Genomic DNA, 13721 nt, shown 5'->3' with positions numbered 1-13721 from the left:
GTTTGAGCTGTAAAGTTATTTTAAAAATGAAGCTTCACCGGACAAACGACTCAACCATCCAGGCAGTGACGGCTTATACACGCCGTCTGACACACACACACACACACACACACACACACACACGCACACACACACACGCACTCACAGGCAAACGCGGTGTGGCGTTAATCATTCCCCAGCGGCTGATAAAAACAGAGACAGGTCATTAAGACTCGACAGTGTTCACAAACTGTACTTCATCACCTGTCCTCCCCACTCTCACAACTTATGTTGCTTTTTTTTTCTCTCCAAAACCATCGGGTTTTTTTTTTAAACGTTCCGCTCCGTCTACGCGTCACCTACCCTCCGAACACTCTGCTTTCCCGCCGTCTGTCTAAGGGTGAACGTTAATTGGGAGTGTGCGTGAATGAGCTGGCCCTGAGATTCTATCTTCTGCTTTCATTGGGAAGGGAAGGAGGTAAGGAGGGAGAGTCAAGGAAGTGAAGGAGGAGACCGAGGGAGGGAGGGAAAGAAAGAGACAGAGGAGTCAATCGGTCGACAGGGAACATGTGGACAGGGAACACACTCTCTGCTGTGGAGTGTGTGTGTTTGTGTGTTTGTTTGTTTATTTGTTAATGAGCTAATCAATAGTAGAGGTGTGTAAGCCCGGGAGAGGGTCTGCTTCTGGAGATTACTTACAGAGACACACAACTTGTATGACTTGTTTATCTGTTGTTGTTTTTCTATTATGGCTCAACTAAAGTTGCTCAACTGGAGTTTGTCAATGTTTAAGTCTCAGTCTTCATTCTGTCTCTTGTCAGCATTATATGATGAAAATGTTGTATATTTTTCGAATAAAAAAACACTGAGTGTGCATAAAACAAACCAAGTCCTGTTGTGTCAGACTGCCTTTTATGGACTTTGTGTTTATCTGAACCTTTGAATCAATAAATGTTAATGTCGAACAATGCAAGCAGTGCCTCCCTCTACTTGAAACTTCAGGAGGAAACATAAATACTCAGTCGCTCTCACAGCGAGGACGTTTGTCTCGCTGATTAGCAGAGCCTCATAAATACCTAATCACTGATGCTAATCAGCCCTCTCACCTAGGGTTGAGCTAAAAATATCAATCACACACATGCTCACGTTAGCCTAACACCCCCCGTCTGAATAATCCTGTCATCACAGGCATTTTAACATAACATTATCATCCATTATTAATTGACAAACAGCATTTATCCACATAAACTAGCTATGACGGCGGAGCGTTTGCACCGTACTGGATTCTTGTTTGCAACATTATAAAAGACTTTATCGACTTTGATTAACTTTTGATCTGCCACGACTCAGAAACACACACACACAAACTTCTTCTGAAATATTGATCAAAAACAACAGCATGAAGGGGCCATCATGGTTAGACTCCTTTTGCCTTTGAAGTCTACAAACGTCTGTAAAAGCCAAGACCTGTGATGGTAAATACTGCGGGGTTGCAGGTCTTGATTAAACAGGAAATGAAGTCAATGCCATGACGAAACGAATCGGTGACTTTGAACACGACTAACCGTCTGTACGTTCACCATATCACGACGGTAAAATGCATCTACTAACACGCAATCATTTTGCATGGCATTTTTGGAATTGCATAGATCATATATAACTGGGGGGGGGGGGATTTTTGGTCGCTGGTGACCTGCTCTCTCCAACTAAAGATCCCTTGACTCTTAAAAATGACAAAAATATATCCATGTGAATCTTTAAAGGTTGAATTACAACCTCTGAGTGACAGAGAAAGACAGAATAAACTAAACATTCCTTTCAGTCATGATCACCACCATCATCATTGTGTCTCCACCATCCCTGTTCAAACTCACACTGACTGAGTGAAACAGACAGAAAAGCATCTCATTTCAATTTGAAACATTTCAATTACCAAATGATGGTGATGTCTAGGAGCTGAACAGTGAACGTGAATAAAGGGTGAAGAAATCATTTGCATTCGAATGAGACACAATAAATGAGCGCATGAGAAAAGAGGGAGAGGGGATATTAGCAGGATTAACTGGCAACCCTGTTGCTGAGGTGAATAACATTAGAATCCTATTTGTAGAGACGACTATACTTCCCGTCCAAAATCCCCCAGTTGCTCTCCACTCACACGATCCTCATCCCACAATTCGTCCATTTATATTCTCATAACACAGATTGCACTCACACAGATGTGTAAAGAGCATGTTGTGTATATTGTTATTCCTGTGTGTGTTCCTTTAAGTGTGTGTGTGTGTGTGTGTGTGTGTGAGTGTTGTATGCCATTAGTAGGACAGGCCTCTCTGCTCCCATAGGCCACCAGGCGTGTGTGTCATACAGACAGAACACCCTGAATACTAATACAGGAAGTGTTAGCATCTGTCTCTTGTGTGTGTATATGTCTTTGCACATCTGTATGCATGCGCGTTGAGAGGGGGGTTGAGATTGTGCATTGGAGTGTGACAGTGCATACTATGAGGGTATTACGACTGGGTGCGTGCGTGCCTGTGTGCGATCTATGGACGCAGCCTGAGGTTAATGAATATTGACAGTGAGTTATCTCTTCCGGCAGGGTCGCAGGTGTGTTCGATGGACCAGATTCGACACACCAGCGAGAAGAGAAAAAAGCATACATGCGTCCGCCCACATGCCGTGTTCACACCCCCTTCCATTTCTTGTGTTATTCTCTACTCCACTGGCATTCAAGTGAGTCCTTGAGCAAGGCAGCAATGAACAGACGCAGTCGTCTAGCACTTGACCGCCGTAATCACATTGCCAAGATAATAGAGATGCCTTCTACCTCGCCGGTACGGATTCTCTCCGCGGCGTCGGTTCTAGCTAGAGGGCCCCCTATCATATCGCAACACGGCAACAACACGGTGATTAGCTTCTGCTACACACTCGGATCAGAGAGCAACAGAGAGAGGCGTGGAGAAACAACAAGAGGGCGATAAAGACGGGGAAAAAAAGTGTTGCAGGACAGGAAGGAGAGATGAGGGAGAGGGGGAAAGAAGGAGAGAAAGAAGGGAGCACAACAGGATGTTTTTTTTTTTTACTGTGAAGCTACAGGATTCGTTCAACAGCTGAGGGACGGACACACATGAAGGTTTTATCCCGACCTCTCAATGAGGGTATGGGGAGCGGTGATCGATTAATGCAGCCCAACCCTGTGACATTGCCCAGTCATCACTCTCTCCCTGAGACACACACACACCTCTCAGCTGGGTACAAAGCTGTAACGTGGTGTAATGGTGCATAAATGTGGATGATTCAGTAAAGGGGAAAAAGGGGAGAACAAAATAAACACCGTTGCAAGGTCAAATGTGCACTTCCTGAAAGATCCCACCGAGACGGATACCAGCACTCACAGACGCTACAGCCTGTAGGAGGTTCGATGTTGACAGCGCTTCCCTTTCAACGTCACACATCTCCGTTAATGATCGCGACGCTTACAGAAATACACGCTGCCGCAGGCTCGTAGCCACACGCAACCACATCCGATCTCAGCAGGCGTGGAGGTATATAGATGTACGTAAAGCTAGAAATACATTGATGTCGTTACATGAAACCGTATCATATATATGACTAACGTGAACAAAATCCCAGATATCCAGTTTCAAGTTGTCACACATTATTCATGCATCACTTTTACCCGTTACTAAAATCCTTTATATTCGTGGAAACTCTTTGCTTTCTGACAGCAATGACTTTATTGGATGGCTTATCTACCTACTAGGGCTGGCCGGTATGACCAAAAATGCAAATCACGGTATTTTGTAAGATTCTGGCCCTATATGTGAAGTATGCATGTACCTTTTTGAAGAGCAAGGAGTCGTCCATGTGCTCTGCGTAGACTGAGGCGAGCCTGTACTGGTTCTCAGTGGTGATGTCCATCTGATAGCCGGTCAGGACGTAGCAGACTGTGCGGAACTCCTGGATTTTCCTCTGGAACACCTCCTTCAGCCTCTGGTTCCTGAGCTCCGAGCTCCCCATCTGCTTGCGTAAATCTGAAGACACACACAAAAGTTAGGGCGGATACAGTCAGACATTCTCACAGTGTATTTTTAAAATCACGTCTCTCTTTATGTACATGATCAACATTCCCCTCTACGATTCTGAAACACTTGCGAGTCTTCTTCTCCACGGACGTACATGCTCCACTCCCAACGCTAATGCAGCATCGATGGACGTCTCCATATCAACTACACGCTCCTTGAGGCCCTCCATCTGCTCACTTAGGGTCCAACTAAACACGATAATGTGTGTCGTGGTAACTAAAGCAGTCAGCTGCGTCTCCCAACCGGGAGCAGAGAGGAGAAGCTTGAAAATCTATTTGCGATGAGGACTTTAATTGGAAGACTTGATTTGAGAAGGCAGAGGAACAACTTTGTCTGAGCAAAACGGACTAAGATTTCATGAAAAGTGGACAAATTGCTCGAAATAAATAGCGGAAAGTAGTTTCCTCAATCTTGTTCCTGCCATTTACAAAACGCTGCTGTACGTTGGCGGTCTCCTCATTTCTGCCAAAGTGAAACAAATGTAAGTATTAATGCAAGAGCCATAAAAACGGGCAAGAGCACCAGAAAAAAAAAGGGTGAAAAACTGTTCAGACCAAGACGGATAAAACGCTCGTTTGTTAACACGGCGAGATTAGCTTCTGTTCATTCGTTTCTACTCGGTCAAAAGCATTTCAAATGTGAATTTACTTTGATGCGAATGATTAAACAACCAGGACTATTGACTCGTTTAAGGCAACCACCGACGAGTCACCAATTCTCTTGTGCCATCACAAACACATACGTCTCATATTCCTGCAGGAGCCTGGGGCTTCTACTCCTGCCTCGACCGACACGCATTCCTCCTCATCAATCTTCTTTTCATACATCTTAGCCCATTGCATTTTAATTTGTCATCAAACACGTATATGGCCAGGAAGTATGAACTCAAAGAGACTGCGTGTCTGCCTGGGTCGCCGTCCGTCTCCTGGGCTCCTCTTGAGTGTCAGTCAGCGCCGATAAATACCGTTTCAAGACTTCAGCATTGTGGCAAACCTGTCACTGTATGACAGCTATCAAAGAGCCCCCAAAATGGATGTAAATTCTCAAGTGACAGCAGGAAGTAGACGCCGTTTCAATCTACTGCATTATGCATACAAACGGACACGAAATGCTGGGAAATAAACTGGGGGGGGGATGTTATTGTCCGTCCAAAGACAGAAGTGTACACACACACACACTCGTGAGCCAAATGTGTGTGTTTAGTTGCTAATTCAAAGCATTCGGGGGAAGAAGATTTTTACACCAACTGTCAAGTTTTGAGAAAGTTAGTGGTTTCTGACTTTTGCCCTTAATTGGTCTCAGCGGATCTCCTAAAACCTGTCAAGACATTCTGAGGGAGGCGCTTAACTATATAGTTTCCAACCCGAACTACGCTCAAAGGCTGGTATCTGTAGAATGGAACATGGAGAAAAAAAAAAAAAAAATGGGTAATGACACAAATCACCAAATTTACCAACAAAAAAAACAACCGGAGTTTAGGAAAGCATTTCATTCATTTCTGTGAAGGAAACTAAATTGAATTGTTCTCTCTCTCAAGGTGCAGACCTGAACACAGTTAAAACAACAATAGAGACAACAGAACAATGGCCAAGCCTCGGTGAGAGGAAAGCACAAAAAGAAGAAGTCTATTAAATATGATTGTTTACATTTAAAAAAGATAGAACAGACTTATAGATTACAGTGTAAACTTACATCAGAGGCAATATTCAAAGTGATTGGGTGCACTATTTGGGTTAATTGTGCAGTGTATCAGTTGGTCTGTGCCGTTAGTTATGCATTGAATTAAATATGAAATATAATGCAGTTTACTCCATGATGGGGAAAGTTGTCCCTGAAGGCAAAAGGTTGGGAAGCACTTAAATCCCTGGCTACATTACAGACCACTGTTAAAACCTGTCACTGAAGTCTAATCTATGTAAAAGCCCCACAGCAGAAGTGAAGTGTGCGCTCAAAAGCACTATGTTCAATCATATTTTAAACTTTCCACTGCAAAGTAACCCTCAGGATGTGCCTCAGCTGCAGCAGCAGCAAAAATAAATTAAAAAAAAGACATCAAAACACAGTCATGCATGAAGCTAGGAATGATACTTACCAACAGCAGCTTCATGCAATGGTTTAATTCAATTTAAAAAAGGGTTTTCAAGTGCAAAAATGAGCATAATTAAAGAATAAGTCCCGTCGCTGTAATCCTCCGCTTCATTTTACATGTTTTTTTGAAATTCTAATTGTTTAAAATCAGAAAATTAGAAATTTCGCATACTTAGCTCTGAGGTCACTGACAGCAGGGCTCACTTTCACGTAAACATCGACGTCTATTCACATTTTCCGGCTGCATTTAAAAATCTTTTTGGAATGTAAATGAACGTCTCACGAGCGCATTCATTGTGTTCACACCACAGCAATTTCACAAATCTACGAGATACTGTTTATGGAGAATATATGGAAGATAAGACATCAATCACTAATTTATAGTGACATAAAAATGATCCAACTGACTAAAATCATGATATTATTAACAATGACTCAATATCCAGTGTATTGCAGCACAATTAGGGATTTCTGTTGTATTAAGAGGAGATAATAACTTTCAAAAGGTCTATTTGTGATCATTTCTTAATTTCACATGTGACTCTACCGGGTTTATAACTAATGTTCATATGAAGTAATACTTTGTTAAAGAAATATGTGCCAATCTCAAAGACACGACAGTCACTCCGTTTATCTTTGATACTTTGTCAGACTTCGCTTTGGCCCCTTCGTCTGTATTCTCGAATACAAGTTAAATTGAGCACACCGGTAAGAAACCCCATCATCATCGCAGGAGAAGAATGGGTCTGAAGCAGACGGGGGGGAAATGACGGAGAAGAGACGGGCGTGGAAGGAAGTGTAAAAAAAAAAAAAAGAAGAAGAAGGAAAGAGACTGATGGAAGTTGTAGCGAGAGAGGAGATGGCCGAGTGAGCGACAGAAGAGTGAATATGAGAGAGCGAGAGAATATTCCAATATAAAACTTGGCAAACTGACTTCCGGCGATGAACCGCCCCTGAACTCCAACTAAATATTTAACCCCGTCATGACTAGACTTTCCTCATCCTCATAGGTTTAGGTGGCAGCTAGCAGAAGGCGCCGGTAAACGGTCTGAAAGGGAACTGGACCGGACTACTGGTCGACACGTGGGTACAAACCGGCAACTGTTCCCCTATTTCAGCCAGCGCTCTCTTCCCCTTCTGCTATCTGCACTAATTTGCAAAAGCACGATCGCTGCATCCTGTGCCTGGAGCCGCCCCAAGACAGTGATAGGTTTAAAGAAATACAAACAAAGCAGGGCGTGTTGTTCCCCTATAGCAGACCTTACTCTTTGCTGACACAGCGCTGCGGAGAGAGGTCCGGCCCTAAGCTCGGCTGTGTAGTGTTGTCACGATATTGGAATTATGACTTTGATACGATACCGGCCTAAAGTGTCTGGGTACTGAAACGATACCATGGCAAAAAACATCAGGGAAATGAACGGGATAATAGATGACAGACCATTTAAATTATGATTATTCTTTAATATAAAAATAGGACATGTTTTGACGATGTCATTTCAAGGCAGTGGAGGGAGGGAAAATAAGCCGTAAAACTACAGCAGTGTACTATTGTACCATAGTGTGTTAATACATTTTAATATCCAACCGGTTGTGGAGAAACTCTTAAATTAGCTCAGCTTTACGTTCAAATCTCTCCAGAGAGCGATAAGAAGGAGCAGTAGTGGAAGCCGATTTGTTTAAGCTACAGTACTTGCAGAACGCCGGAGGGTCAGCGAGAGAACTTGTATTTGCAGAGTGCATCCGAGAGAGAGAAACGTCTACTGTGCCTGGAGCAGGTGAAGGCAGAGCGCCGCTTCTCCCGCTGCGCACACACGAAAACACTTCAAGTATCGGCACAAATAAAACGGGGTATTGAACGGTTTTAACAGCAGATACTTTTCTAGTATCGACACACGGTGTTCAGAGCCATAAAGTACTTATGGTATTGTGATGCCTGTCTATTTGTCTGTTGAGCTTACCCAGAACCTCCTTCGACGGCGGTAAACTGAGGCTGGCGGCGTGCACACCGGAGTCGTCTTGCAAATGGGCCGCAGTGCCTCCTCCATCCTGCAGCGAGCGCACCAGCTTCCTGAGACGTGTCACTTCCTCCCAAAGAGCCTCGACATCCTGCTGGCGCTCCTGCTTGGCGGCCACGGTCGGGTTAATTTTGAAGTGGAGAACTCGGGTTTTGATGGGATCGTAGTCTCCCTGAGACAGAGACAGACAGAAAGAGCAGACGGCCATTAGTCGGAAAGCTTGTCTTCTGGTTTCATTAACGTGAGTGGAATACAATCTTCTGAATTAAAGAAATAGACATGACACGCTGAACCAGTGGGTTGTTTTAACCATTTTCTCATCATTTCCATGTTCCTATAATGGCAAGAAACTCAAAGAGTCTAAAATGTGTTTGTGAAGGAGTGCTTTGTAATCTGCAACCCATCTGCAAACTGCAACCCATTAAGTTGCAGTTCCGACCCTGACTGTAGGGCCATGACTTAGTATTTAAAATGAACAATTATTTGATTCATATTTTGACAAAAAAAGTCAGAAAATAGTCAGAAAGGAGGATATCTTCTCAAAGTCCCGGGTGACATCTGCAAAGGCCTCGTTTTGTTTCGACCAACTGTCCAAAACTCAAAGATAATCCATCCACAATTAACCAAAAACAGAGAAAAGCCTCAAATCCCTCACACTGAAGAAGCTGAAACCAGAGAACGGTTGACATGTATTGTTTACAAACAAGATGTAAACAAGTAACCAATTATATATCGGCTGTAAACAACTATACAACGTCAGCCTTTGTTCAGCCCTTCATTCATCCGTAGTCCATCCAGGAGCGTCTGGTCTTGGTTTGGATGAACGAGGACACGGGGCTGAAGAGTATTTGTGTCCAGGAGAGAAAATGTCTCTCTTGTCCTCCCCCCTCCATTGATCAAGTAAACCGCATTTGAAGTTCTCGCTCATAATAACACACAGGCTTTTAGAATGCGTGTTCTGCACAAAGCTACAGCACACACAACACCAGATACGTGTGGTGAAAACAACATGGACAGACTTTCATAATCAAAGAGTTTTACAGAACCCAAGTGGTATAAAAGTGGTTTCCAGGAAATCAATCCATGCTTTCAGTCACAATGACTCTGAAAACTTGTACATTTGAAATATGAAGCACTCTGTTGCCATTTACGCTGATATTTAGTTTTCATTTTGTCGACTCCAGTGCTGCTAAAGAGATTTCTGGGACGTAATAAATGGCCCTCGTCCACATTCTCTTAGTGTACCGCTGTGAGACCGTGGGTAGTGAAACACAAACTGGTTTTTTTGGGATGAAAGTTTGAAAGCATTCTTTTTTAGTACTTTAGGTCACTATATTATCAAGTCTGACCTTTCTTGGTTAAGCGTCAAGCCTGTGCCAAAGAAAGAAAAAGCAGAGGAATATTTCCACCCTGCACATTGCACAAAGGTTATCTGTTGATTCAACAAGAGTGGGTGAGAGGGTGAGGACGTGGAACAACAGGCTGGATTCATGCCGTTTGCTTAGAACCTTCTTCAAATGAACAAGTCTCCACATTGGTACGCACATATCTTATGTCATGACAAATATATCACATGCTTCAGGTAAGTTTAGAGATATTTGATAAGTCTGTTTCCATTGCACTTCGTCGCATTTTATTTTTATCTGAACCCTGACTTTTCAAGCTCAGCCAAGCATGAAAGCTTTTTTGCGAAATATCTTCTTTTCCTGGGTTTCCAGAACGAAACTTGCAAACATCCCGACTCTCACAAGGTATAGCGGCAAACTATTGATCCCCTTTTGTAGCTTACGGTCGCGGTTATTGGGTGCACGGGTGAAGCGGCTCCGTTGTGTAGGAGGCGGGGCATTTGGAATTCAAAACGAGCAGCCTCATTTCCAACAAAGATTGTTTATTTTCTGTGCAACCTATGACTGGTCCGCTTTGCCTAGCCTGCCAAAACTCCTCTCTGCAGAGGCTACAGGAGCATACAGTGAAGTTATGAGCATCGCACTGCCTACCTGCTTTATTTCACAGCGTGCTCCTCTTTGCCCTCAGCACAGTCGACCACAGCAGCAGAGGGGTACCGCTCTGATTTACAGCCAACGCAAGGAGCTGTTAATGTGCTGTTGTGTATATCTCGATGCCATTTCACCACAGTCCAAAATGTAACCATCAAAACAGACTAACAGCAAATTACGTAACATCCAATGAGTGGTGAATGCAGATGGATGTTAGCGAAGAGAAAAAAAACACAGAACAGGAAGCAAAAGCTAAAATGGGAACGTTGTTTTGTTGTTTTCCGCGGAACACATGATTTCATTCTTTTCTTACTTTGATTGCTTGTGACTCTATGGGGTCTGGGTAAATGAGAAGAGTCTATCTTAGCTTAATGCCAATAAAAGGAGACGCACACAAAACAGGAACACACACACACACACACACACACACACGGATTACTGGCTAAATTAGATTACACGTGCCCCCAAGCGACTGTTGCCAAATAAACTGCGGGCGTGTGAGAGAGCAAGAAGCAGACGAGGAGCAATGGTGAAGCAGGACACGGAAAAGAACACGGTGAAAACAAAGAGGGTAACGTTGCCTACAGCGGACGGGGGGAAAACACAGCATGGATGAAGAGGAAAAAGGCCTCGCACGCTTATAAATAACGCTTTGTATCATTTAAAAAGGAACGGAGTGATTGAGCTTTTCTAAAATCAGAATGCGTGTATTTATATCACAACATTTTCAACCGGACTGCACGCGCACACACAGATAAAGTCAAGGCTTATTTGCTAAATCTTTTGAAGTCCTACATCTGTATACGGAGGGTTTATTCGAGGATGCCTCTGTATGGGTGTGTTGTGATCAACAGCCAGAGAAAATAGAAGGCAGAGCCAGATAGTGTGAGACAGATAATACAGATTAGAGCGCAAAAAGAAGAGTCAAGTCCTCAAAACGCAGCCAACAGCTACGTCCTGTCAAAAAGCGGAAAAAAACTCTTACACACATACTTCCTTGAAATTAGGCCGAGCGAAAGAAAATTTGAATGATTGGGCCGTGGAATTCATACTTTACTTCTTGATTGCCTGGACTCAGCCGCGGGGCAACGTCGTAATTGACTGCTCAACAGCAATAACAAAGGAAATGTATTTCTCTTTGGCATTAAAGCGCATCGCTTCCAGAGCAAGCCAGGAAATAGCATAATCTGTTTTTAATTGGTTGAACTCTCCTCATGCATCACAATAAAGTGAGAAAATGGGGGGGGGGGGGGGGGGGGGGGGGAGGCCATCTTCCATTTTACCTTCAGTGCAGAAAAAGAGGGCAAGAAAAAAATAAAGGAGTAATCAGGTGATTAAGTATGATGCAAGTAGAAAACATGAAATCTAAAAGTACAAACAGAGACAATCGTTTATAAAATGCAAAAAGGTGTCGTTACCTTTCACTGCACAGGCAAGTCTGCATTTGAGAAGAAAAAAAAGGGAAAGCGGTGCACTTCGTGTTCATAAATTATAATTTAGTTTGCCGCCGCAACATCAGAAAAAACGCCAAATTGCCTGAGTTTCAAAGTGGATGTTAGCAAACTGCTTAACACTACAGGTGGCCTGTTGTACGTGTGTGTGTGTGTGTGTGTGTGTGTGTGTGTGTGCATTTACATGCATATATCCAGTCTGCTCTTCCACAGTATTTACAGTGCAGCAAGGTGGAGAGCCGTTCTACACATCTCCCGAGTGCCCGAGGCTACACATCTCTTATTCATAGATCAACAATAACAACACATCTAATACCAGGGAGCAGAGTCGGTTGTGAAAAAGAGTAAGAGTAAGAGGCAGAGAGAGAGCGAGACAGAGGGAGGGGGATCACAGTCCAGGGGAACAATGTCTGTTTTTAACGCCGCTGAACAAATGGCTCTGAAACAACCACTTATATACTAAATACTGCACCGACCACAGGGGACACAGGAGTCACGGATGGAACAGGTGACACACTGATGGTGGGTGAGTGTGCGAGCAGAGGGGGTACTATCAAAAAGAATAACAAATATAAAAGCTCACAGTTAAACCCCATGAACTGAAGAAGTGAGAGGTTGAATTGGTGAGACACTGGAGAGGCAAACCTGTTCTTTTGAGTCACATCATCCAAAAACACATCGGGGCCCCTCTCCTTTACAAACGAACTACACATGCTAAAGTGTTCTACCCCATGCTGCTTCTACCATTGTGTTGCATTACAATTGTTTGATGTAAGGGACCCACACAGAATAGTCTAATTTGTTGAAGTGAAATGAAAAGAAAAACTGAGGAACTTCTTGTTCCTCGTTTCATGCGACTTTTGAGTTATTCCCTTTTTTGTAATCACGCAGTAAAAATGTAGAGCGATACAAGTTTTTTTTCTAACACTAGTACTTCTGTTATCAAACCTGGATGTAATATAACATAAATGTAATAAAAAGAGATTGTGTTGTAAACATACATTGACAGAAATCTAGTCAAAATAAATGGTTATAAGCCATCCTAAAATAGTATACAATGATTTTGTAAAGATGTTCATGAATATTGTACTGTGCATTGGTTGATGGCAATAATGCGTCAACATTGTTCGAGCAATGTCAGACACGGTTGTCTCCATCTATCACATGTGGGATTAAATGTGGCACATGTGCTTCATGCAGTGTAGCTCGAGAGGTAAGCTGCTGATAACTGCTCCTCGACAACAGTGTGATGTCAATAAAAGCGCAATCACCACAAGCAGAAATCTCACTGTGGCTCTTTGTGATACGGGCTGTTGCTAAGCAGGTACCGTGGAGCAATCTAGGAGGAGGCTACACTTCAGTGGGTTTCTCCTACGTGGGCTACATTTGAAAATGACCAGCTAGCTGCTGCTCAGATGTTTTAGGGAGAAATAAGACAAATGAAGTGAGGAGCAATGGCAGATGTGCAACAGCATCCACTAAACACTGAAAAAGATTTGTTTGCTAATGTGTAAGGCTTTAGTCCACGACACAAATATCTGATATCCTTTGATTAAATGCTTGGTAGAAGAGACCCTGTGGAGCTTTCTTGTAAATCAACAACAGTCATGTTTACATTCAGTGTCACTCACCAGAAAGCATTGTGTGTATCTTTGAGATCTAACAAACGTGTCGAGTGCATTTCCCTCCTCATAAAATAAGGACGTGACGAATAAACAACACAGAAGTTATTCGCAGGAGAGTATTTCGCGTCAAAACTAGTTATACTGGCAGCGATGCTAATTTGCGACAGTTGCAACAATTTTTCAACAAAAGAAGTTTGAATAAATTCTTAAAAGCAGAAAGTACTTATGACAAAAACAAAAAGTAAAAAGGACCATCCCTGGTGTGTAAAGGCCTGAAGGTGAACTCCTGATTCTGTGGTGTAAATCTAGTACTGGCAAGTTGAAATGGCAGGGCATGAATATCACCATTTTGCTTCTCTATGGTTAGAACCAACAGCAAAGACATCAAAGGCGGCACCCGCATGTCAATGTCTTCAGTTGGTATTGTGAGGGTCCACAGATCGATCGCTAAACCCCAAGAAGAAGGAAAAGGTCTGGAGAC

General features: G+C 43.1%; 1 protein-coding gene across 1 annotated transcript in view; it reads right to left on the bottom strand.

Moving 5' to 3' along the window:
• Positions 1-13721, bottom strand: part of mad1l1 (mitotic arrest deficient 1 like 1) — a 41957-nt gene that overhangs the window by 10411 nt on the left and 17825 nt on the right. The window contains exons 16-17 of the mRNA XM_079279396.1: positions 8111-8339; positions 3820-4013 (exon numbers count right to left, since the gene is read on the bottom strand). Of these exons, the coding sequence (XP_079135522.1) occupies positions 3820-4013; positions 8111-8339 (423 nt within the window). The remainder of the gene's footprint in view (positions 1-3819; positions 4014-8110; positions 8340-13721) is intronic.

The sequence above is a fragment of the Melanostigma gelatinosum genome, assembly GCF_949748355.1.
Source record: "Melanostigma gelatinosum genome assembly, chromosome: 11".
NCBI classification, from domain to species: Eukaryota; Metazoa; Chordata; class Actinopteri; order Perciformes; family Zoarcidae; genus Melanostigma; species Melanostigma gelatinosum.
The sequence above is the reverse complement of the archived record's forward strand: the minus strand, read 5'-3'. Positions and strand labels throughout refer to the sequence as shown.